The sequence below is a fragment of the Stegostoma tigrinum genome, chromosome 11 (genome assembly GCF_030684315.1).
Source record: "Stegostoma tigrinum isolate sSteTig4 chromosome 11, sSteTig4.hap1, whole genome shotgun sequence".
NCBI lineage: Eukaryota > Metazoa > Chordata > Chondrichthyes > Orectolobiformes > Stegostomatidae > Stegostoma > Stegostoma tigrinum.
Genome location: NC_081364.1, coordinates 62797836 through 62824266, shown reverse-complemented (window position 1 = coordinate 62824266; position 26431 = coordinate 62797836). Strand labels below are relative to the sequence as shown.

At 41.0% G+C, this 26431-nt stretch overlaps 1 protein-coding gene and 1 long non-coding RNA gene across 5 annotated transcripts in view; one reads left to right on the top strand and one right to left on the bottom strand.

Moving 5' to 3' along the window:
* Window positions 1-19394, top strand: part of LOC132210119 (uncharacterized) — a 118545-nt gene extending 99151 nt beyond the window's left edge. For 3 of the 4 annotated variants that reach the window (XR_009446309.1, XR_009446311.1, XR_009446308.1), the window contains 4 exons: window positions 2520-2752; window positions 4239-4583; window positions 7733-7831; window positions 19104-19394. This is a non-coding gene — a long non-coding RNA (uncharacterized LOC132210119). Of the gene's footprint in view, window positions 1-2519; window positions 2753-4238; window positions 4584-7732; window positions 7832-13292 lie in introns of all 4 variants that reach the window. The other variant, XR_009446310.1, reaches the window with a different exon arrangement.
* dnah1 (dynein, axonemal, heavy chain 1) overlaps window positions 1-26431 on the bottom strand; it is a 392016-nt gene that overhangs the window by 83309 nt on the left and 282276 nt on the right. The window contains exons 56-63 of the mRNA XM_059649497.1: window positions 21168-21335; window positions 19031-19222; window positions 13925-14056; window positions 13270-13395; window positions 12270-12389; window positions 7721-7870; window positions 6049-6209; window positions 4810-5035 (exon numbers count right to left, since the gene is read on the bottom strand). Coding sequence (XP_059505480.1) covers window positions 4810-5035; window positions 6049-6209; window positions 7721-7870; window positions 12270-12389; window positions 13270-13395; window positions 13925-14056; window positions 19031-19222; window positions 21168-21335 — 1275 coding nt within the window. The remainder of the gene's footprint in view (window positions 1-4809; window positions 5036-6048; window positions 6210-7720; window positions 7871-12269; window positions 12390-13269; window positions 13396-13924; window positions 14057-19030; window positions 19223-21167; window positions 21336-26431) is intronic.

Here is a 26431-nt window from a genome sequence, read left to right as displayed (position 1 = left end):
CTTTCCTTTTTGTACATTGCCCCCTCATTCTGCGTATAAAGCATGTATGACAACACTTTTCACTGTACTTTGGTACATGTGACAGTGATAAATCAAATCAAAATCAATTTATTGAAAACTTACATGCTCACAGCAATTGTATCTTGCTTTGCCTTATTGTACAGTCAGAAAGCCAGGCCGCCTGTCGTGTTTGCCAGCAGTAGTCAGTTAAGTGGGTGGATGTAGCGCTGTGCTTTTATGCAATGTCAAAGCACATGCCAGAGACTTATATGGCAAACACATTGACTATGCTTCAATCAAATGGCTGTATCCGAAGTCCACAGGGAGAAGTCCTGAGTCAGGTTGAGGGGGGGTCGGGGGGGTAGAAGCTATCTTAATTCAGGGATTCTGGCACTGTATGTCAAGGACATCATCCAATATCAATCGAGGAACTTGAACGCAGTAATTTGAGTGTGTGGCCTGATGAGTTAGATGGTTCATATTATTGCAGTCTGGGAACTGCACAGAGGTTGATTGAGATCCAATTTCTCATCAGTTGGAGCTGTCTTTCCAAGTAGGTGGGTGAGGTGGTCGGGGTGGATGGTACATAGTGTCTGTTCGTTAAAAGTCAAGGAGGGTTATTAGGGCCCAGTTCTGTGGTGGGGAGAACTGTAGATGCTGGAGCATCTGAGATAACAAGGTGTAGAGCTGGATGAACTCAGCAGGCCAAGCAGCGTCAGAGGAGCAGAAAAGCTGACGTTTCGGGCCTAGACCCTTTTCTAGGCCCGAAATGTCAGCTTTCATGCTCGTCTGATGCTGCTTGGCCTGCTGTGTTCATCCAACTCTACACCTTGTTATCTCTGTGGTGGGGATGTTGGCTCAGTTAATTATGGGGATTTGAAACAGTGTGCTGGGCTGCGGAGGAGATAATAACTAAAAAGTGGGGGTGGGTACAACTCAGCATATAAGAGTTGGAGACAATACAAGTTGGGCTGCAAAGGGTGCTATGGTGGGGTGGGGTTGAGGCTCATTGATGGTCACCACACTAGGTTTGATGAGAGGATCGTGCATCAATATGTTCAGCATAATTAAACCATATTGGGTCACTGGGAAAAAAAATTGAGAAGATGAATAAAAGTTAATTACAAAAGAATTCGGGGGTAACATAGGAAGATCAAAATCAATGGGATTGATAGGGAGCACAACGTAGAAAGGAGCATGAAGTTTTGTGGGGAGGGACCTAGATTGAGAAGCCGAACCTACTAATTACTCCGTGAAGTACTACCTATGTTCCCTTCCATCCTCAAACAAATTTCAAGTGCACAAGCACAAGCAAAATGAAAAATAACTACCACCAGGGTTCAGTGGCTTTTTTTTTTAAACTCATTCATGAGATGTGAGCATCACTGGCTGCAGCAGCACTTATTTTTTGTCCCTGGGAGTGTCTTTTTCTTTCTCTGAGGGCGCAAATTTGCTTGTGAGCAAAGAGAAGACCTTTGAGTGCAAAAGCATTAAACACAGACTGAGACAGGACAATGTGAGAGACATCTTATCGCATTATTCTTATGTGGATCTCATGCACTGAACTAATACATAGACTAAAAATCCTGGCCACAGGCAATCTTGAATATTTCATTACAAGTTAATCCTACTAATTGTTGTGAAGCACCAGTAATGTCAGATGATTTATAAAGATTCACCTTAGTCGCATGATCACAATCATCTTCCATGGTCCCATAGCCTGCACAAGGTGCAGGAACTGCTTAATTCACACCTTAGACTACGAAATGTCTACATCATTATCCTATTTGCACTGCTGTCTTTCTTCGGTAATGTCAGGTGGGTGAAAAATGTTCATGTTCGGTACCACAGGTACAATCTCCTACTGTATGTAAACAGTTTCAGCAGCATATATCTAATTGCAATCAGTGATATCTGAAGTCTATGTAGAGGTATTCCATTGATCCTTTTGGAGACCTCAATGTCACAATGTTCAGAGGACAGTATTCAAATGTTATTTATGTGTACTGAGACTGCTCAATGATCACATTACTGAGAAGCTGTTTTGTTCCTGATACTGCCCACATTGGCTGTTTGGAACCAACTCCAGTGGAGCCAGTCACCTGAAGGTGTTGGTTCTGAGGCCGCTGCATGAAGAGCATTCACATGAAAAGTACGTGTGTCTGGAAGCCCAGGGCCAACATAATGTCCAACAAATGTGGAGTAGCCTCCTAAAGGGAACTTTCCAGTCATAGTTTCCTGATGTAGCAAAGATACAGTAGAGTTACTTGGATTCCATGGATGCCAGGCAGTTGAGAGATGGGCAGTCATACTATACATTGTTTAGAGGTGGTGGTCAGAATACCTCATTATGATGTCCAAGGTACCTCTAATGCCACACCGTCTACACTGGGATCAACAAGAGCCATAAGATATCTCCTCCACATCAACTATTAAGTGGTGTTGACACAGCAATAACTTGCTTACTGATGCTCACTTTAGGTTTTGCCAGGGATACTCATCTCTTGATCTCATTACAGTCTTCATCCAAACATGGACAAAAGAGCTGAATCGCGGAAGAGAAGTAAGAGTGACTGCTGTTGCCATGAAGGATCGAGTATGGCTTTCAAGGAGTCCCAGCAAAATTGAAGCCAATGGAATTGGGAGAAATCTCCCCAGTGATTGAAATCATGCAGAGCAGAAAGGAAGATACTTGTGACTGTCAGAAGCCAATCATCTGAGTTCATTCATATAGCCATGGGAGTTTCTCAGAGTAAGTTCTTCAGTCCAAACTTTAAATAACTCCACTAAGGCCAGTACATGGTCACCAAGTCACCATTATTTACAAGTGCAGAGTCCTTGATACTGATCCAGCTCCCTCAGAGCCAGCTGTCAGAGTGAACAGGATGTCTTATCTGTCAGCCAGGGCTCCCTGATGGGACCAGATTAACAATCCCAAACAGGTAACTGATATTCCACTTGCCTGGCTTTGTTATAATCACTACACAAGCATCTTTGTTTTCTTTGTCAATGACTTGCCTCCATCATAAGGTCAAATGTGGTGATTTTCTCTGATGATTGTGCAATGTTTTATGTCACTTGCAACTCATCAGATACTAAAGCATTCTGTGCCAACATGCTGCAAGAACAGAACCCCCAGCATTGGACTGATAAGTGGCAAGTAACATTTGTGCTACATAAATGCCAAAGACCATCTCCAACAAGAGAGAATCTAACCATCTCATCCTGACATTCAATGGCATCATGATCATTGAATACCCCTGGCATTGCCATTCCAGAAATAGAATTGAACCGTCCCCAACTGTGGCTACAAAAGCAGGTTAGAGACTGGGAACTATGTGGCAAGTAAATAATTACCTGACCCCCTGAGGTCTGCCCATTACCTACAAGGTGCAAATCAGAAGAGGATGGAATACTGTCCATTGCCTAGATGAATGCAGTTCCAACAGCACTCAGTGTTTGATACCATCCAGGCCAAAACAGCTCTTGATAAACAATCTATCTACTAACTTAAACATTCATTCCCTCTATCAAATGTACACTTTAGCAGTAGTGTGTATTATCTAAAAGATGCACTGCAGCAACTCACCAAGGCTCCTGTACAGCACCTCCCAAACCTGACACTTCTACCATCTACAGGACAAGGGGAGCTTGTGCATGGAACATCTCCACCTGCAAGTTCTCTCCAAGTAAACATTATCCTGACATGGAGCTATACTGCTGTTCCTTCCCTATTGCAGGATCATAATCCTGGAACTCTCTCAGCAGCAGCAGCAGCACTGTGGTTGCACTTGTACTAGATTTACTGCAACAGTTAGAAAGGTGACTCCATCTTCTGAAAGACAACTAATGATGAGCAACAATTGCTGACCTAACCAGCAATGCCCACATCTCATAAAAAAGTTTCAAAATGAATATACTACACTTTCACTAATATGAACATCTTTCAGTTAGTATCATTGTGCATTTATTGCTATCACTATTCTTCAATTAGTATCACTGTGCTTTCATTGATATCACCACTTTACTATCAATATCATCATCTTTCCATCAATATTACTGCACTTTCATCATTATTTCACCTTTTCATTCATATCTCTATCCTTCCAGTCATATCTCCACTTCGCCATTCCTACCACCACCCTTTCAGACATATCTCTGCCTTTCCAGTATCACTGTATTTCAATAAATGTTGTGAACTGAATTTAACATTTCTGAATTTTGTTTCCCACATTCAGACCAACCTGGATCCAAACTTATAATTATAGAACTCCTAAAGGACCCTCTGAAGGACATCCCACCTAGACCCACCCCCTACGCTGTCCCTGTAACTCGCATTTCCTATGGCTAATCCACCTAGCCTGCGCGTGTGTGGACTGTGGCAAGAAACCAGAGAAAACCCACCGGACATGGGGAGAATATGCAAACTCCACACAGATAGTTGCCCGAGGGTGTAATCGAACCCAGTTCCCTAGCCCTGTGAGGCAGCAGTGCTACCCACCAAGCCACCATGCTGCCTTACTTTGGAAATATTTCAGTGTTGGAATTCTAAAAGTACTGGATTTTATTCAGAACACATGAAGGTGAATTTTAATATTATCACAGAAAACTCGATATCACCTTGGAAGTCTACTGTTATAACTGTGTGTTCATTTTGTGTGTCACATGCATGTATTATGCTGTGCAGCATACCATGTCTTTGTACCACATATTAGTACATATGTGTGTAAAAGCTTTAATGTTTCTCACATTTCATTTGAGAACTGAGGAAATGTTCACCACTAACCAGAGTGAATAACTGATACTAACCTTGATTTCTCCTGCTTTAACTTTAGATGCCTCTAGCACTTTAATTAGTTCCACATCATCCACAGGATTGCCCTCAGAGGTGCTCAGGCGCATGAGTATCTGATCCTCTATCTCTTTCAGCTCATTCCTCATTTTAGCATTGCTGACAATCAACTGATTTTTGGCATCTTCCAGATCTGGGCGTTCTTGTGCTACCACACGACCCAGGAGTTGATCTTCTAGACCGCTGTGACGTTAACATACATTTTAGAAGTTCCATACTAAAATCCAGTGATTTTCTAATTCTAATTACTGTTATTGCACTTTTAAAATCTAGTAATGTTCTACATTTTCACGTTAGGAGGCGGAATCAGAAACATAACTATTTTGCTTTCAAAGATATTACCTTAATATTAATTTTGTTATGTCATAAAAACAAGCAAACTAATTAAATCAAAGCATGGCAACTGAATTTTTTGGTTAAATATCTTCTTTAAGTTTGAAGGGGCTGAAAGACAGAATTCAGATTTGTTCACCAGTATATAAAAATGAGAAAACAACCAATTGAACATGCCACTGATGTGAGAAGTGAGATATCCAGGGCTGCTGTCTACAAATGCAGGAAAGGAACAGAATGAGTGTTCCTGATCAATTCTACAAATCAGATTAACAGTTGAAAGAAATGATTTTCTTAGACTGACAATATCCAGGAGACCTATTCCTGGCCCTTTAAGGACACCCCAACATGGGGAGCCCTCTCCTTCTCCTTACAGTCTCAGCTTGGAGAGGAAGGCTACATTTGTCAATTGAATAACTGTTTCAGGTGGTGACTCTTGATTGTCACTGCTAGTAAAATCTTTTCCACAGTCCTTCATTGTGGGATCCAGGATGTGCCAGTAAAATTCTGGCCAACATCACAGAATGTAACAGTATTCATAAATTAATGATGCTTCCTATTCCATCCTCAATGCTACTTGAGCAAGAGACAATGGAATACATAGTGGCAGGGAGTTGAAGGGAGAAAAAAGTAAGAGAGAATGGAAGGCAGGAGGGTGCGACCAGTGGACAGCCTGACAGCAGATGGTTTAGGAAAACAGATCGCTGGCAAAGAAAGCAAAATAATAGTGTAAGTGGCTGGAAGAATCTGTGCATATGGCAGGGACTGATTCCTTTTCCTGTTCGGCAACTGAAGTTAACTGATGTTTCAAATATATCCAAGAGCAGCAATATCGTCAATATTACAAAGACCAAGTTATTCACCTTGGAGAAAGTGTGAAGTTAATGAGAGTCACCCTAGTTGATATCTCAGGAGTGTAGTGAGGATTTGGTAGCTTGGTGGTGATATACATTTTAAAGTCATCATGATAAGGAATGACGGAATCTCCCAGCTTTATGACAGTACTGCCCTGCTGTTTATAGGTCTGAAAAGCAGAAGAGAAAGCTTTGATGAGGTGTGGACCAAACATCCTGTTCATAAGTAGCAGTTCAGATGTTTGCCCTGTTTAATTTTAACTTTTAGTTGACATGAATTCAATTTCAACAAATATATCCAAGATATCTTGTACAACATTATAAATGGTGGGTGGCAGAATGCAACTGTGTATACACCCAACAGATGTAACTGGTATAAAATTATACCACCTGTGAGAATGCACCTTTGCAATTATAGCAATTTACAGTGAAGGAAGGGGAGATTAGATGTCTGTTGTATGTGTTTTACTTTAATGTGACTCCACAGCATGAGACCAATATTCACATGACAACGGAAGTCAAAACTGGACTGTTTTTACAATAGTTGAACAGGTCCTGCCAGTTTATTGTGCAAGTCACACAGCTAAGAAAATCAGCGTCATAGACTCCACATTAATTGAATAGGTACTATATTTTTAGATTTTCTTTAGTTATGTGCGGCCAATTTATTTACACGCCCTGCACAAATCCTGTAATTTGTTTTTTGTATGGCTGCATATGGAAAGCTTAAAGTGCCAAAATGTGCATGGCTTGGATACAGACTTTGTATGTTGTACAGCTGCAATTTATAGAAGTCAACTATTCCATCACAATTTAGGGCATTCTATTTAAGTAACAAATACATGTAAATGCATTGGCTTACGAAGTCAGTATATGTGTTTTGATGCTGAACTACAAACAGGCTATTGAATCTGTGGCAATAGTTAATACTGTACAGCTTTTGAATTGGGACTTTCTTTCTTTAAAAATATAAATATTACATTCAAACTATGAAAACATTCTATCTAGAAGTCAATAGAAAATAATCTTATGGATCAATGAGTATCTTTATTAAAACTGTGGCCTTGTGACCACTTATGCAACCAGCTACAGCTCCAAGTGTGGGACCTCATGGGCTGGTGGCACATGCTGAAAGATTGCCTCTTATATTCATTATAAATGGACAACCAATAGCTGGAGTGCATGATCTTCTGCTCGTGTTCTTGGTGAGTAAAACCTTATGTGCTGGGAACATGCAATCAGAACGTCCAGCAGTTTTGCTGAAAAAGAGACATGCAGTGTAAGATTTTTGCCTTGCACTCGGCGGGACAGATGCAAGAATGCTAACTTTGAAAAGAAGCAACAATTTATGCTGCATGGGAAAGGGGTGCTTAATGGCAGACTTACATAGAAGCCTGTCTTCTCAGGCAAAAAGAATACATCAGACATTGTGCCTTTTCTGAATTAAACAATAAAGTGTGAAGACAATAGTTCCCTGATGCATTCTCCATGGCAATGCTTCAACCAATTAGACTTGATTAGTTGACCAGCATACTACTTGCATGCAGTATAAATTATTGCTCCATTTGAAATTTGTATTTTTCCACCTGTCCTTTGACAGCCTGCCTTTTTTCAACAATACTCATGTTCTGTACTACAAAATGACTTTTCCACCAGTGTGTATTTGCTGATTTGCTTGTACCATTTTTAACAGTACAGGTTCCAGGGCTGGATCCAGTTCCTCTCCCACATTCTCCATCAGACACGGTTTCCCAAAGCGGATGGCATTCTCCAGACTTCGCAGGAAATCACGGTCAGTTATCTTGAAAATATCTAATCCTTGATCTCTTTCCTAAAGTGAACAAAGGGTAAATCAAATTATGACTGTTGAGAAGTAGATGCTGTAACTGTTGCTCTGAAATGATTTTGGCTTCACATGACATAGTGGAGAATTGTAGTTCATGGTTTCAATTCGACTTATGTCACACAAACAAACACTCTGAAGATCTCTGCCTATCCTTTCAGAGGATAGCTGAGTGCCTATCAGACCCTGGAAATTAACACAAGAAGAGGAATTCATTGAATTCAGTTTTTCCCCTTGTCATGCAAGGTTATAAATTTTCAACTACCATGTTATTTGTACATATCATAATCACAATACAAAAGTAAAATATTGCTGATGCTGGAAGTCTGATAGCAGAAAATACTGGAAATGCCAACTGAATCAGGTGGTATCTGTGGTGAGGAAAACAGTGTTTAGTAGGTGGAAAGATAGATGTGAACACTTCTGTACTTTACACATCCCTACTACACCACCTAGTCGTGAATGACTTCAACTACCCCTCCCACTCCTTGGACGACATATCCATCCTAGGCCTCCTCCAGCGCCAAAACAATGCCACCTGAAGGCTGGAGGAACAGCACCTCATATTCCGCTTGGAAACCTTGCACCCCAATGGTCTCAATGTGGACTTCACAAGCTTGAAAATCTGCCCACCCCCAACATCATCCCAAGACCAGCCCAGCTCATCCCTGCCTCCTTGACCTGTCCATCTTTTCTCCCACCTATCTGCTTCTCCCATCCCACTGATCAACCCCCACACCCACTTCCTACCAATTAGCCTCATCCCTGCCTCTTTGACCTGTCCATCTTCCCTCCTACCTACCCGCCCCTCCCTCCCAACTGACCAAATCCCATCCCAACTCCCTATCTACGCTCACCTTTACTGGCTCCATTCCCACCACCTTGACCTGTCCGTTTTATCTTCACCTGTCTGCTCCTCTGTCCACCTTCCATCATCATCTCCCCCCTCTCTATTTATCTCAAAGTCCCCCTCCCCTCCCTCATTTCTGAAGAATGGTCCAGACCCAAAACGTCAGCTTTCCTGCTCCTCTGATGCCAACTGGCCTGCTGTGGTCATCCAGCTGTACACCTTGTTATCTGTACTCTTGCTTTTTGTGGGCTCCCACATGACTTAAATTAAAATTAAAATTTAAAATGCTGGAGATGTGCCAGAAAGACACATAGTCATACAGCAGGCGTAGCTTTACAGTGGTGAAACCTACCATCAGCAGAAATTGCAGCAATGCAGCATGGGAATGCTTTAAAAGAGATCCAAGATGTGATAACCACTACAAAGCCTGTGGGGAAACACTAAATAATCTGCTCATGGAGCTCGTTGACTGGCAGAGGCCTGCCCAGCTGGAACTCATCGGCTGAGCCCTATTGTGGTGCATTAGGGGCTCTGTTGTGGCGCATTGGCAGTGTTCCTACTCCTGAAGTGAGGTATGTAATAACATCTCTGAACAAGTTAATTAGGAAAAAGAGGTTCAAGTCCCACCTACTCCAGAGTGTCATCAAATCTGTGAACAGGTTGATTAGGAAAATATCCAAATCAGAACCAGGGATGGGTCTGCAGAACAGTGTGTCCTGGGTTAGGACTAGACTGTGTACGATATGACTAATGCCTCTATTTTGGTGTTCAACCGTAAACAATGTTCTTTTCCAGTTGGATTTCCTGACTTATAAACAGGGAGGTGCTCCATCACACCACAATTTTCCTGCCCAATTCTGTTGCCGTTAGCTTAAGACTTTTTGACAGCACAGAAGTGGCATAGGTGTTTTTCAAATTCAACTTTCACTTGAAAGTGCTTCACATTACATTGATTTCACTTTATTCATGTATGCATTCTCATTATTTAGAGAGACTAGCTTAATGAGAGTACTAATATACTGGCATGCCTCCTGACTGACAAGCATCAATAGCTACAGGGGAGTTAAAACGGTTTCTACCACAATAAAAAAAACTATGTTATTGCTTTGAATTCATTTTTTAAAAAAATTATTCATGGAATATGGGCATCACTGACTAGGCCAGCATTTATTGCCCATCCCTAATTTCCCAAAAGGCAGTTAAGAGTCATCCAGATTGCTGCGGGTTTGGGAGTTACATGCAGGCCAGACCAGGTATTCCCTTCTCTAAAGGACATTAGTGAACCAGTTGGATTTTTCCTGACAATTGACAAGTATCATGGTCATCATCAGACTCTTAATTTCAGATTTTTTTATTGAATTCAAATTCCACCATCTGCCATGGCAGGATTTGAACACATGTTCCCAGAACTTTACTTGGATCTCTGGATTAATAGTCCAGCGAAAATGCGATAAGGTCGTCACTTCCCCAAAGTTCATGTTAGTGTTCAGGGCTACACTTTATAGAGCATTTTTGACTTTGTAGGCTCAGTTGGTCCTCCCTTCTGTAAGGGACATGGTCCAAAATCACTCAGAGCAGGGATAGTTGTAATGTTGCAGGTGAATACAGAGTTCTGAAAGACAGACTTACATGTAGACAGTACTGAGAACACCCCTTAGGCTGTTCATTTTCCTACCTCACCAACACTTGTCAGGCCTAGGACAACCACCCCCCCAGCTTTCATTCCTTCATGCGCCTGACCCCACTCTGTCTTTCCTTCGATCCTCTCCCACTTCTCAAAGACACTGTCCTCACATTACAATTTTCACATCGCTGACTTCTTCTTGATGATTCTGAGTCTTTGCGCAGACTGCCATTCTCTTGTTCCCTTCCTAAGGGATACTGTTGACCTTGGGCACAAATGTACAATGTTGACAATTGCACGATACCTTTAAGTGACTGTAGATTGGGTTCCTCAAGATTCTTATGTGCTGCTGGCTTTATTATGGAGTTAGGATTAGTTAAATAAGTTTTAATATAATGAGTATTCACGTTAATGCAAATATGCTGACAAGTAGGAATTCGCCAATGAACAATGTGATGGCCAATCTTCCACAAACCTGCGTGCAAGTTAATCTCAAAATGTGAACATGATATCATGAAAAAGTGGAATTTCAGCTCCTGCCTAATTAAGTCACCCTGTCCACCACTCTTAGAAGCCCGTAAAATTTTCTCAAATGTTCATGGCCTGTGACTTTTCATCATAAGTTAAAATAAAATGTTTTAACAAGAGTGATAATGGGAACTGCAGATGCTGGAGAATCCAAGATAACAAAGTATGGAGCTGGATGAACACAGCAGGTCAAGCACCATCTCAGGAGCACAAAAGCTGACGTTTTGGGCCTAGACCCTTCATCAGAGAAGGGGATGGGGAGAGGGAACTGGAATAAATCGGGAGAGAGGGGGAGGCGGACCGAACTGCATCCCAAAACCAGCCCATCTGTCTCTGCTTCCCTAACCTGTTCTTCCTCTCACCCATCCCTTCCTCCCACCTCAAGCCGCACCTCCGTTTCCTACCTACCACCTCATCCGACCTCCTTGACCTGTCCATCTTCCTTGGACTGACCTATCTCCTCCCTACCTCCTAACCTATACTCTCCTCTCTAACCATCTTCTTTTCTCTCCATCTTTGATCCGCCTACCCCTCTCTCCCTATTTATTCCAGTTCCCTCTCCCCATCCCCCTCTCTGATGAAGGGTCTAGGCCCGAAACGTCAGCTTTTGTGCTCCTGAGATGCTGCTTGACCTGCTGTGTTCATCCAGCTCCACACTTTGTTATCTATGTTTTAACAAGAACTCTGTTTCATTGCCCACAGATGTTGCCGGACCATAGATAAGTTTAGGTGATAAATAGGATGTACTTTTGTGATACTTCCTTCTAAATTTGCTCCTGGTGGCATTGGCCCACAGTGGGTTCAGATCCACAGATACCAGCTTCCCTTTGGTACTGTACATCAGTAAAGTTGCCATTTTTCACGAGTTCGGGCAGTTTGTTATGGCTAGCTCAAAATAAATTCCAACAGAATGCTAAATTATCAACAAAAGGAGGGCAGTTAGTAAATTGTTTACTCCTCAGTTAATGAGGATCATGAAAGCATTACTAGCACCCCAACTGGGACACAAAAACCAAAAACTGAATCATGTGCCTTTTTTTTTTATAAGACTGAACTTTGCACAAGGCTATACGTTACTGACTGAGACACTATTAAGCACATCAAACTTTGAAAGCAGGATATTCCAAGCTTGTACAACTGTCAATGAGCATCAGCACACTCCATGGATAGCAGGAGTTTGCAAGCATACTGCCCTTAATTGCCCAGAATGTATGGTCAGCAGGACTTGCTGCCAGTGTCACAATGAACTCAGGTGCAAATCATACTGTAATTTGTTTCATACGTTACACTCCTTATATGGTGCTAACTATTCTTCACTACAGTGTGTGAAGAGCCAAGTTTTTCTGTCAGGCAATGTCTTGCATGGTTTTATTATTGACACTTACCATATTTTTTATCCATTTATTTGCTTGACCTTGTGGATCTATAAATAAGGGCCACCGTTGAGTGTACTGTGCGATTACGCCATTTTCCACTGACAGTGCATCTTTAGGAAGACCTGCAATCTGTGAGACAGAAGATACAGTGGTAAATACACTTAAATAAAGAATGTGAGGGCATAACATTAAAAGTGAAATTTGCCATATAGGAGTGAAATCCAGAAGTTTTGTGGGGGATTGTGGAAATCTTGAATTCTGTCCCAAAAGACTGCCAATGCTGGGCAATTGAAATTTTCAAGCATCAAGTATTTTTACTAAATTGAAATTGAGGTACAAATCAGCCCTTATCCAACTGATGGCTTAATAAGCTCAAAGTGTTGAATAGCCACCTCCTCTGCCCATGTTAGAATACTTATTACTTCAGGAGCATTTACACATCAAAGCAATTGTGGAAAATGCAGATAATGTTATATGGGCAAGAAATAGAGTTTGTGGGTAGGCTTCAATATTACAAGAAGGTAACAAGAATTGCTGAAAAGGAGAGGATGGTGGTAGAAACTGTTCAAAGCTCTTTTAAAACAAAAATTCAACAAATAAAACTTCACTGTAAACAAAGTACTCTCATATAAAACCTTAAAACTTTCTCCCACCTTGGGACACCAACCGCCAGCTGATTCTTTATCCCATTTACGTATTCCTTTGTGTTGCTGGACTCCACAGAGCCATCTGGTTACAAAATACCTATTGCTAATGTGGTACCAGAAATATGAATGCAAACCCAAAAATGGACAGGAACTTAAATACAACATCCTAGTCAATATTTGGCCCCAACCAACACCAAAGATTAATTTATCATTATCACACAGGCCTATGTGAGATCTCACTACACACAAATTAGTTGGTGCATATATCTAGGTAAGTTCACCAAGTTGTCTATAAACTTTACTTGTTCGGATTTGCAGTTGATCAAACTGTTGTCTCATTAAAATGAATGAAAATAACTGACCTGCCAGGATCGTATCTTCACAGCATCACCCAATGTTGAAATCAGGTTGGATTCCTTTGTGTGCGGAAGACCAAGTGTAACAAATTCTGCCAGCCATTCTTCATTCATTGCTGCACGATATTCTCCCTAAAAGTTAAGTTGGGACATCCAAAAAACTAAATAGCAATATTGTAATAACAGGGTCAACCCAAATGGGCTGGGATAACTAATTTACATTGGGAGTTCTTAAACTATGTAACTGCACTTCTTCGGTAACTCTTAAAACTTGATGGGTAGTTTATCAAGATAATAAAGTGTGAAGCTGGATGAACACAGCAGGCCAAGCAGCGCCAAACCTATTAGAATCAAATAAAATGAGTTTGTGTGCTCAAAAATGGAGAGTAAAAGCCATTTTAATCTTGAATCCCAATGAGCATCTGCTTATATCGTGTACCCATTGTTAAGGCAACTTTTTTAAACAATGTATTGTGAAATTGAAAATTAATGCTGTTTAGATTACACACAAGGTGAATATGAGAAGAGCTCCTATGATGTCCCAATGGTTCAAGATATCACAATGATTGAGCAGTGCTCTGTGCAGTATTCTGGGTTAGGGTGACCCTATGTAACAGACAAGCTTTATTTGAAGTGATGTGAATGGTTTTGTACTACTCACCGTGAAAGGACCCAGGTAAGCCACATACCCTCCTGCGATTAGCACATCCCCCACTACATTATTGATCATGTGGTTGAGGTTCTGGATAGTTTCTTGCCAGCGGATTTTCTCATCAGACAGTCCATTTAGTAGCTGTGGAAAACGAATTGGAGGGAAAAGGGTAACTTCAAAAAAAACATGCTATACTCCAGAATAGCAAACTGTCCTCTTGAATAACAAACTATGAAATTTTAAATAACTGGCAATATTTATTTTTATTTTTTATTCAATTAACTTTTAGCAACTGGAGAAAATGATTAAATAAATCTGAACATTGATTTTTTTTCTGTACTTTTCTTTCAATTGCTAAGATTCATTAGGTTAGAAATGATTATTAGTGATATTGTTGAATGAGTCACTGCTTCACACCTTGATAAGACACTCCTATGCCCTGACAATTGTTTAAATTAAGCATTCACCTACCAATATTATTGGTAGTCATTTTTAGCCTTGTGCATTGATTAATTGTGAAGAATTATTTAAAAAGTTAATATATTAGCTCAGAAGCAAGGAGGGAATGAGGGTGAGAGAGATCTGGTTTGAAGTTGAAAAATCTGGAAGAATGGGTTGCCCACGTGTCCTCCCAAATTTAAAAGTCGAATACGGCTATCAGAGGTTGGTTGGCTGTTGAGCAGATAAATCTTTACTGCTTGGCTGCAGCCAGGCTGCTCACAAGACAGACAGAGGCTTCTGAGGTCTTCTTGATTTGTTTGTTTTTCTTATTTCTTTTACTGTGAATGATAACTACTCAGGAACTTGCAACTCATACCTTACCTAAGTGTATTTCCTTTTCTTGTTACATTATCACTTCCTTTGGTTTTTGACAATTTAGTCATTTAATCAGTCCCACCCTTTATGCTATCAGAGTCCTTATTCTTCTTCCCACCTTTCTGCCTTTCACTCACTTAAAATCTAATAGATTTCTAACTTTCTCAGCTGAGATATAAGTTACAAACTGAACTTTTTTTCTGGATTTTCTGTAGACGTCAGGACTCGACTGTCAGACCTGCACGGGGTCAGAAGGCTTGCTATGTGATGCACAGTCACTCACCCTGATTTTCCTTAAATTGATTAATTAGTGACTATAGGGCTGCCAACAGAAGGCATTCCAGAACTGAAGAAGCAGGAGCCAATCTTCCAGGTTAAGTAAGGGTCCTCACCCTTAATTAATCTGAAAGACTGGCTCCTGCTAGAACTGGCTAACAGAAAATAGAGAATCGGATTAATGGATCAAGTGTATTGTAGCCAGACTTGCTGATGATGTGAAATTTGGTAGAAAAGCAGGCTGAGTGGAGGATACAAAAAAAATGCATGAAGGATACAGATAAGGCAATCAAGTGAGCAAAAATTTGGAGTATTATGGGAGAAAAAAGAAGTTTGTTGGGCAAAATAGGAGTGCTGAATATTATTTAAACATGTAGCATGCTATGGTACAGAGGGACCTGGGTGTTCTCACATGTGATTGACAAAAGTCAACACAGCAAGGAATAAGGAAGGCAACAAATGTTGGCCTTTCATACAAGGGAAGTGGAGTATAAAAGTAGGGAAGTCTTTATATAACTGCTGAAGATGAGATCGCATTTAAATTCTTGTCTACTGTTTTGGCCTCTTTATTTTAGGAGCGATATTTTTGCATTAGAGGCAGTTCAGAGAAAGTTCACTACGGTGATTCTTGGAATTAATTTGTTATCTTACAAGGGAAGAATTAGTAGATGGGCCTATACTCATTGAATTGTGAGAGGTGATCTTGCTGGAATATGTGTGGAAAGCTTGGGAAAATTCTTGCTGAGCATTATGCCTCTTGGCATGCTGGTGAGAGAACTGTACTTCCTTTTGACCAGAAGGGCTTTTAATAAAATGCCAATCAGGCAGTGCCTAGGCAGAACTCTTGGCTACTGACAGCTGCCAACCAACTGGGGTTAACACCACTTATATGTGGCAGTACCACAGTACATAATGAATAATGACCTGAGTGGGCAGAGTCAACATATATAAATGAAAGGGAAATCATGCTTGACAAACATGCTGAGTTTTTTTTGAGGAAACACTAGGAGAATGGATAAGCTGGAACCAGTGGATGTGGTATATTTGGATTTTCAAATAGATTCTGATATTGTCCCATACAGGAGCTGAATAACCAAAATTAGAGCATGTGGACTAGTGGGTGATAGGTTGATATGATTGAGGTTTTGTTAAGAGAAAGAAAATGGAGTTGAAATTTATATAAATGAGTCATACTCAGGGCATGGCAGGGTACTACAAGGATCAATGCTTGAACACCAACTATTCACAATCATTTGGTGTGTTGTGTGTGTGTGTGTGTGTGTGTGTGTTTTTGTGTGTGTGAAGGCAAGAATGTGGCAGACGGAGTAAGTATGAGGTTTCAACTTTGCAAGTAGGAACGGAGGTGTAGAGTTTATCTTAAATGATGAGAGATTGAGAAGTGTTAATGCTTAAAAGGAATTTGGGATCCTTGTTCAGAAGTCACTGAAAACTAACATACAGGTGCAGCAAGCAAATAGGAAGGTCAAGTGAAATCAGGGATTTAAGTATAAGACTAAACTAGTCATGCTACTTTTTTGTGGAACCTTGGTGAGACCACAACTATGTATTGTGAGCAGTTTTGGTTCAAATACCTGAGGGATGATATACTGACCATAGGGGTAGTGCAGAGAAGGTTCAGCAGACTGAGTTGGTGGTACTGTCTATGACAAGAGATTCAGGAGGTTGGGCTGGTATTCTCAGAATAAAGGGCAAACCATTTGGGACTTGGATGAGGAGGAATGTCTTTATTCAGACAGAAATGGAATTTTCAGATTTTCTACCCCAGCGATGGTGGAAACTGGGTCAATGAGTATGTTCAGAGATCAGTCGATTTCTAGATAATAATGATATCAAAAGGTAGGAGCTAGGCTGGGAAGTGGCACTGAGACAGATGATCAGCTATGATCTAGAAAGACAGAGCAGATTTGAGAGCTAGAGAGGCTGAATGGCTTACTCCTCCTATGCTTCAAAGGTTATTGCAGCTTCAGAAAAGCAAAGTTCAGGGATTGGTCAGCAACTCAACATAGGTGAGTAATTTGGGAGTATGGTAGGGGGTTGTGAGACACTGATTTGAAAGAAATAAAGATGAAAGGGGTCAATAGCAGGGAATGACGTATGGCTACACCCCTTCTGGATCCTTTCAACAGCCAATGAGTGTCTTTACTTGAAGGCTTTAGAAGTGACAAGCTTTCTGCATGGTTTTATTTAGCGGGCATGCCGTATAGGGTGACTTGCCCATTGCAAATGAGTTAATACCAGCAACGGTGGGATGAAATCCTTTGTGGTCGCTAATTGGCCGCTTAAGGGCACCAATTGCTTGTCTGGTGGGAAAGTCACCTATTGGCCTTCCCGCTCAGAACTAACTTCCAAAAGAGGTCGGTGCCGAGTATGGTTCAGGGACAGCATCAAAACACCTAATTAAATGCCCTTCCTGTTTCCAATCCAAATGCCAGCAACAGCCAAAGATTCCACCCATTTTCATTCTATTCTCCTCTTCACAGATGCTGCCAGACCTTCAGATTATTTCTAGCATTTCCTGTATTTATTCCAGATTTTCAGCATCTGCAGTATATGTTTTTATAAAAGTAGGGAAGTCTTGCTTCAACTTTACACGTCTGGAAGACTGTGGTTAGTTTTAGCCTCTTTATTTAATCAGGGCTATATCTGCATTGGAGGCAGTTCAGGGAGATTGACTAGATAGATTTATGGGATGAAGGGTTATCTTCTGTGGAAAAGATGAGTTTAGAAGAATGAGTGGTGATCTTACTAAAACATACAAGATTCTGAGGAGGCTTGAAAGGGCAGATCCTGAGATGAAGTTTGCACTCATGGAGGAATCCAGAACTGTGCCAACTGTTTAAAAATGAGCCATCTCCCATGCGAGATGGAGATAAGAAGAAATTTCTTAGCTTAGTGGATCAATAGTCTTTGGATTTCTCTTTTCTAAAAACTGGTTTAGGCTGTGTCATTGAATATATTCAAGTTGACTTAGAATTTTGATATATAGAGCTGTCAAGGGTTATGGGAGGAAGGCAGCAAAAGTGCAGTTAAGACCATTAACAGAATCCACTGCAATAATAGTGATTGAGGGGTCAAATAACCTTCTGTTGCTCCTAGTTCTTCTGGTCCTATTTAGTTCTGGTAAAAAATAAAAGGAGAGTCATTTTGGCTAACAGTAATTTTATAATAATTCAAGCAGAAAAAATAGTCCAAGAATTTCCTTGAATTCTGTAGAGAACAACAATACCATGAGATAGAGGCTTTGAAAGATGTTTATAGAGATGGATGTAGGTGGCCTTTATAATTGTGAGACAGAAGATGGAAGTTGATCTGAGGATGATATGGAACATTGACTTTGAGTGTGATCAGGGTCCACTTGATACAGTGGCTGAGAAGAGAAATAAAATTGAAAGTTTGTCCAGGGAGTCATAGGCAACAGCTTTGATCTTTGAAACATTTAACAATGTTGGGAAGTGGTCTGATACCAGTAAGAGGAGATGTTGGAAGAGGTGATGAGGAAGAACTGGATGTCAGGAATGTACATAAGGAACCTTTTGCCATGTCTTTGGATAATGTCACCCTGCAGATACGTCTTGAAGACTCCAAAAGAAATAACACAGGTCTGGGAAGGCAGACAATGCCTAGTGATGCTTTGCAATGGTTGGATATGATGAGTTTTACTGCTCAGTAATTAATACCACAGATACAATCCAGTCTCCACAAAACAAATGTTGTAAGATGGCTGCAAAGAGACCTTAACTGGTCAGGAAACAGCTTAAAAGGATCCATGGGCAGCATGGAAGATCAATGCCAAGTAAAGTCTATAGTAAGAGTAGTTTCTGGTGAATGTTTTCTCTTACCATTCTTGCAATAGGTCATTATCATTATTTATCACTTACTGCTTGGTGTTGAAGAATTAGAATGTTGCCGTTAGTTAAGTTTACATTCTCAAGAATTTGAAGAACCATTTAAGCACTTGGTTTACTAACAGCAGGTACAAAATAGAAATGTGGTGCTTATTACCTTATCAGCTCTGATCAATCTCTGCTCACACTGTTCACATTTATTTTCTAATTCTTCTTTCTTTGTTATACAGTCTAAGTATTTTGCTTCAAGAGCAGCTATTCCAAGTTCCACATCCTCCAGACGGCTCTTTGCTTCCTCTAGAATCTTCTGAGTTATATCCAGATCTTCCTGAGCTTCACGGAGAGCTTGCTGTGTAAAAAGAAATAAATTAATTATTTGTTAATCTATTACCAGTAAATACTGTGCTTTAGAATTGCACAAATATTTCATTAAAATATACAGCTCATGTATTGTTGAAATATTGCAGTGTATCTGGACTAAATCCTACATATGCTACATGGATAATAATAATAAAAATAAACACAAGTCAATACTCCTATACAAATTGACTTCATTTTGTTACGTCACTTTCGTGTAAAGATTATTTAAGACACAAATTATTGTTCAGTTATTATTAGAAGTGCAAATCAGTCCCCTTATCAAGAAGATGCATTACTGAGGCAGAAGTGTAAATACACACTAATGCATTCAGGAAATTCACTGCATTATCATTCACTGGTAAGTCAGTAAATCAACACACTGCTCAATCTGTTACAAAAACAGAAATTGCTAGATAATCTCAGCAGGTCTGGCAGCATCTGTGGAGAAAAATCAGAGCTTAATGTTTTGGATCCAGTGCCCTTCTTCAGAACTGATGGTAGCTAGGAAAATGATCGTTTTTAGGCAGAAGATAGGGTGGGGGGAGGGGCTAAGGTGTAAACGATAGGTGGAGATAGAGCATGAGAAGTGAGAAGAACAGACAAGCAGTGGATAACAGTCAGCCAATACCCTGGAGAAGGGTAATACCCAAAAGTTTGGCTTCTCCTTTCTTCCAGATGCTGCCAGGCCTGCTGTGTTCTTCCAGGCCCGTTTGTCTACCTTGGATTGCAGCATCTGCAGTTTTTGTTTTGTCTCTAGCCTTGGGGAATGAATGGATGCTAATGGGGTCTATTAGTGGCTAACAGTGGGTATTGTGTAATAGCAGACCATGTGATAACAAGGCCTAGTGTGTAGGGCAAAAACACGTTCTAGGGAAGGGTCACCAGACCTGAAATGTTAACTCTCTGTTTTTTCCTTCACAGATGCTGCCAGACCTGCTGAGCTTTTCCAGCAACTTTGGTTTTGTTCCTAATGTGTGGGGGTTGGGGTAAGGTCACCGGAGAAGGGCCTCAAGTCCTAAAATTGTTGAACTTGATATTGAGTCTACAAAGCTATAGAGTTCCCAAGCAAAAAATGAGTTGCTGTTCTTCCAGGTTGTGCAGAGCTTTGTTGGAGCTCTGCAGCAACCCTGAGACAGAAATGTTGGCCAGGGACCAAGGTAGTATGTTGAAGTGGCAGGCAACTGGAAGGTCAGGTCTTTTTTGCAGACAGAACATCGGTGTTCTGCAAAACAGTCACTCAGTCTATGCTTCATTTCCCCAATGTACATGAGACCATGCTGTGAGTAGCAAACGCAGTAGAATAGCTCGTGTGAAGTGTAGGTAAAGTGCTGCTTCACCTGGAAGATGTGTTTGAGTTCTTGGATACTGAGGAGGGGCAGGCATTACACATTCAGCGGTTGCAGGGGAAGATGCCATGTGACTGTGGGGGAATGGGGAGTGGACCAGAGTGTGCTGGAGGGAATGATCCTTGCAGAAGACTCAATATATTATCAAGCCATACAGGCTACCAAAGTATTGAATTCAATTCATCGTTAATGCAGTTAGCAGATGTCAACTGGAGCAAGATTTGGTGTTCTACAACGATCCTCAGTTTGCCAAGATTTGGCCAGGCAGATGTAAGAACTCCTCCTTGTGATGATTATCAAATGGGAATTGGATGTAGATGAGATTGAACTTGTCTGTGAAGCTTACCATTTTCAAATAAGCTACCAATTTTAACTCTTTATCCTCATGTATTTAGATGAGGTACCATTTGACAAATGCCACATGTGAAGCAAACTAATAAGTGGCTAGTAATCTTCAAGAGTCAAGGAAAGAAGTTGAAGGGGACAGGAATACAAAATGTTTATGTATTATCAGTCTATCATTAAGTCTGTCAGAAAAATTTGGAGCACAGCTTTAAAAGTCGTGTATTAACGAATATAAGTACATACCCTCTTAGGTTCCACAGCTTTGGCGATGAAATGGTACTTGTGCATGGCCCGAACCCACTGGCAAATGGAAGTACAGGCTTTTGAAACCTTGGCAATAGCAGCAGGCATGAAGTCCTCATTGTCAATATATGGTTGGATTGATTTGATTATAGAATCAGGAATGTTGTCCTGGTGAAATACAAGGATTCCGAACAGTTACAGACAATACGAACAAACAAAAGCCTGGAAATTCATTTCGGTTCTCCAGATCTCCTAGACAAACAATGCCTACAGCTATCTGTGCCTTTTCTGGGTTTTGGAATGAGGAAATGATTGTTTAGTAATTGTAGGAAATCATAAGAACGCCAAAGAATCTGAGGGTTGGAGACATACTTAGAAGTTACAACACACAATTTGGCCAACTGGTCTGTACTAGTATTTATGCTGGATACAAATCTCCCTTTAATTTTACTTCAAGTCATGCTATCAACAAAACCTTCTGTTGCTTTCTCCAACATGCATTTATGTTTTTGTTTCAATTGCTTCTTTCCATAGCAAGTTCCACATTCTAACCACTGTATGGCTATTGACTTTCCCCTGAATTTCACACTGAATTGATCGATGACTATCTTATATTTAGAATAAGAACAATGCAGCTTTGATAGCTCAGTGTTGTCCATGGATTGGAAAGAAGAGATGTGAAACAGCTGGATCTTTTAATATTCTCATTCAGTTGTTCAGTATTCAATTCCAAATGCCGAAAACAGTGTCTTGTGAGGACTTGTTTGTAAGTCATCTCCTATACCCCTAGTGAGTTTACTGTATGGACACACAATAACTACTTGCATTTGTATAGCATCTCTAATGTAAAAGATGAACTCACTATAGTCTTATTGAACAACTGAGCTGCTCTCTCATTTGAAAGAGAGGCAAGGGGAGGGGCTGAGAAAGAGGACTCTTTGTGATAACCTCAGGTAGTATGGGAATTGAACCTATACTTTTGGCATTACAATTCATTGTAAACCAGCTGTCCAGCCAACACAGCTAACCTATCTAACAAAGGAGCTACCTGAATGGATTAACACATGCTGATTATCAGCATCATTTCCCCCTATAAATTTGAGTCTAAACTCAATTTTTGCAAGAGAACTTGTGAAACTGCAAGGGACTGTCCATAATAATTGTTTTAATACCAGAATATAACTCAGTCCTGAACACAATACAGGTGAGTTTTACCTTTATTGTTCACTTGATTTTTTTGTCTTATGTGTACATGATTCTACCTTTATTCCAAATAAAGTACTTAACTATCACCAATTAGTTCTTGTCAAATTTTCCTAGAACTTCATACAAGGAGGGAAAAAAACTTGTTCGGGTTAATTTAAGCCAAGAGCGCAATTGTACTGGCTTCTATAGACTGTGGTGAGCCTTAGAAGACATCTGCATTATGGAATATTACAAAAATGATGGCATGGTTTGGGGAGTGAATTCTGGAGCTTAGTAGCAGAAGGCAGCTGAAGGCAGAGCTGCGGTATTCCTTCATTAGAATCAGAAAATAAAAGCAATTAATAATTGGGAAGATACAAAAGATCAGAATTGGAAGCTACGATATGCTGGAGGGTTGTAGGGCTAGAAGAGTTGGCAGTGTTGAGGGTATGGCTGGTCAGAGAGTTGTATGGTGGTAAGAGGTGAAAGGCCATGGATGGATCTGAAAACAAGGACGAGAATTTTAAATTCATATATGAACAGTCAGTGCTGTGCAACTATACATCAGCAAGAGGCATGGCCTTTGGCCAGAGGGCAGAAAAATAAACTTGAAATAAGACTATAAACTGGAAACTACTGTGGTTAGCAGGCTAGCAACTAATGCAACATTGCTCAATTATAGAATCCCTACAGTATGGAAGAAGGCAATTCAGACCAATCATCTGAAGAGGATCTCACCCAGACCCACCTACCTGCATTTGCCTGTGGCTAATCCACCTAGCTTTCACATCTTTGGACTGTAGGAGGAAACTTGTAGGAAACCCATGCAGAAACAGGGATTTTGATTTATTCAAAATGAAGAAAATACCATGAAGGAAAAGCAGCACACAACTGCAGTTTCAAAAAAAGATCTGCTTTTAATTTATCAGAGATAATGGGAACTGCAGATGCTGGAGAATCCAAGATAACAAAGTGTGGAGCTGGATGAATACAGCAGGCCAAGCAGTATCTCAGGAGCACAAAAGCTGACGTTTTGGGCCTAAACCCTTCATTAGAGAGCTCTCTGATGAAGGGTCTAGGCCCGAAACGTCAGCTTTTGTGCTCCTGAGATGCAGCTTGGCCTGCTGTGTTCATCCAGCTCCACACTTTGTTATCTTGCTTTTAATTTATATTCATATGTTTCTCTGTCTTTTCCACACCCCCCACATCACATGTTGCATTGCTAATCCTCACAGAGTGTTCTGTACAAACTCAGTCATCTGAGACTGGAATCAAACCTGGGTCCCTGGCAGTGTGAGGCAGCAGTGCAAACTGCCTCCTAGTGGAGGCTAAGGCCTAGTGGTATTATCACTGGACTGTTAATCCAGAGACCCAGATAATGTTTTGGGGACCTGGTTTCGAATTGTGCCATGGCAGATGGTGGAATTTGAATTCAATAAATATCTGGAATTAAGAGTCTAATGATGCCCATGAGTCTGTTGTCGATTGTTGGAAAAACCCATCTGGTTCACTAATCTGCCACCCAGGTTGACAGGGTTGTTAAGAAGGCATACAGTGTTTTAGCTTTTATTAATAGAGGGATTGAGTTCCAGAACCAAGAGGTTATGCTGCAGCTGTACAAAACTCTGGTGCGGCCGCACTTGGAATATTGTGTACCGTTCTGGTCACCGCATTATAAGGAGGATGTGGAAGCTTTGGAAAGGGTGCAGAGGAGATTTACTAGGATGTTGCCTGGTATGGAGGGAAGGTCTTACCAGGAAAGGCTGAGGGATTTGAGGCTGTTTTTGTTAGAGAGAAGAAGGTTGAGAGGTGACTTAATTGAAACATATAAAATAATCAGAGGGTTAGATAGGGTGGATAGGGAGAGCCTTTTTCCTAGGATGGTGACGGCAAGCACGAGGGGGCATAGCTTTAAATTGAGGGGTGAAAGATATAGGACAGATGTCAGAGGTAGTTTCTTTACTCAGAGAGTAGTAAGGGAATGGAACGCTTTGCCTGCAACAGTAGTAGATTCGCCGACTTTAGGTACATTTAAGTCGTCATTGGACAAGCATATGGACATACATGGAATAGTGTAGGTTAGATGGGCTTCAGATCGGTATGACAGGTCGGCACAACATCGAGGGCCGAAGGGCCTGTACTGTGCTGTATTGTTCTATGTTCTATGTTCTAATATCCTTTAGGAAAGGATATTGTCATCGTTACCTGGTCTGGCCTACATGTGACTCCAGGCCCACTGCAATGTGGTTGACTCTTAAATGCCCTCTGGGCAATTAGGGATGGGCAATAAATGTTGCCTAGCCATGATGCCCTCATCCCGTGAATGAATAAAGGAAACATTGAGCCACCATATGTCTCCCACTGATAATTTAAAGTAACAAACTAACAGATGCTAGCAGAAACTATGTGGCAGCCCATTTAAACTAAACAGGTTAACACCGCCATTAAAATTACATAGGCTAATCATAAGAACTTACTGCTAATATTAGCAGTGATTTCCAATCTTTGGTTTTCACCAGCTGATAATTTTAAACAATTGGTTAAGTTAGGAGTACTGAGCAATTATTATGACTCACTGTACCTCCAATGAAATAAATTTATTCAGAATAAGGAAAATACCATGAAGGAAAAGGAACAGACAACTGCAGTTTCAAAAAAGATCTGCTGTCATTTTGTATGCATATGTTTCTCTATCTTTTCCACAACCCCACATCACATGTTACATTGCTAATCCTAGATAACAAAGCGTGGAGCTGGATGAATACAGCAGGCCAAGCAGCATCTTAGGAGCACAAAAGCTGACGTTTCGGGCCTAGACCCATTGCTAATCCTCAAAGGTTGTTCTGTTGTCTACAGGAATTACAAATTAATGTTTAGCCATGACTAAATTTATGAACAAATTCACCAAGTGTGCAAAATAATTTTGCTTTGTTTCACTCAACTGTTGGCCTTTTAAATAAACATGGAACTGAAAGTTGGCCAGTAACCAATGAAGCTGCCTATAGGTTGGAAGCAGTAGTTAATAGAAACATAGAAATTAGGAGCAGGTGTACACCATTTGGCTCTTTGAGTCGGCTTCACCATTCAATATGATCTTGATTGATCTGGTATTGCAGTTACTGCTTGGTGCAACTGTCAGTAAAACTGGTTGTTCATTTCCTAAAGAAGAAAATCAGCCAAAAACAAGCTGCCTGAAGGGAAGCAGCAGCTCCTGCTCTCTTTAAGCACAGATTAGCTCTTTCTTGTGCTCAAGGTTCCAACTCCTACAATTATATCTTCCATTCTAGACAAACCAGGATTGGAGGAGCAGAAACATCAGGAAAGAGGAAACTTATGATTGCTGGAGCTGAAACAGTTACTCTAGCTGGTTTAATTGCCAGCATTCAGGACACTTTCAGACATAATAAGGTGTAGAGCTGGACGAACACACCAGGTCAGGCAGCATCAGAGGAGCAGGAAAGCTGATGTTTCGAGTCTGGACCCTTCTTCAGAAATGGGGCGGGGGAAGGGAACTCTGAAATAAATTGGGGGGGAGGGGATGATGGACAGTGGATAAAGGAGCAGAGAGATGGACAGGTCAAGGATGCAGGGATGGAGCCAGTAAATGTGTGTAGGTAGGGAGTTGGGATGGGGGTTGGTCAGTTGACAGAAGACGGACAGGTCAAGCAGGTGGGGATGAGGCTAGTAGGTAGGAAGTGGGGGTGGGGGTTGGTCAGTGAGGTGGGAGGAGCAGTTAGGTGGGAAAAAAGGTGGGCAAATCAAGGAGGTGGGAACGAGCTGGGCTGGTTTTGGGATGAGGTCAGGGTTGAGGAGATTTTGAAGCATGTGCAGTCCACATTGAGACCATTGGGTTGCAGGGCTCCTAAGTGAAATATGAGGTGCTGTTCTTGCAGCCTTTGGGTGGCATCATTGTGCCACTGGCGGAGGCCTAGGATGTTGTGTCATCCAAGGAGTGGGAGTGGAGCTGAAGTGGTTCATGACCAGGAGGTGCAGTCGTTTGTTCCGAGCCGAGCTTAGGTGTTCCACAAGGTGGTCTATAAGCCTCTGCCTGGTTTCTCCGATGTAGAGGAGGTGTTTCA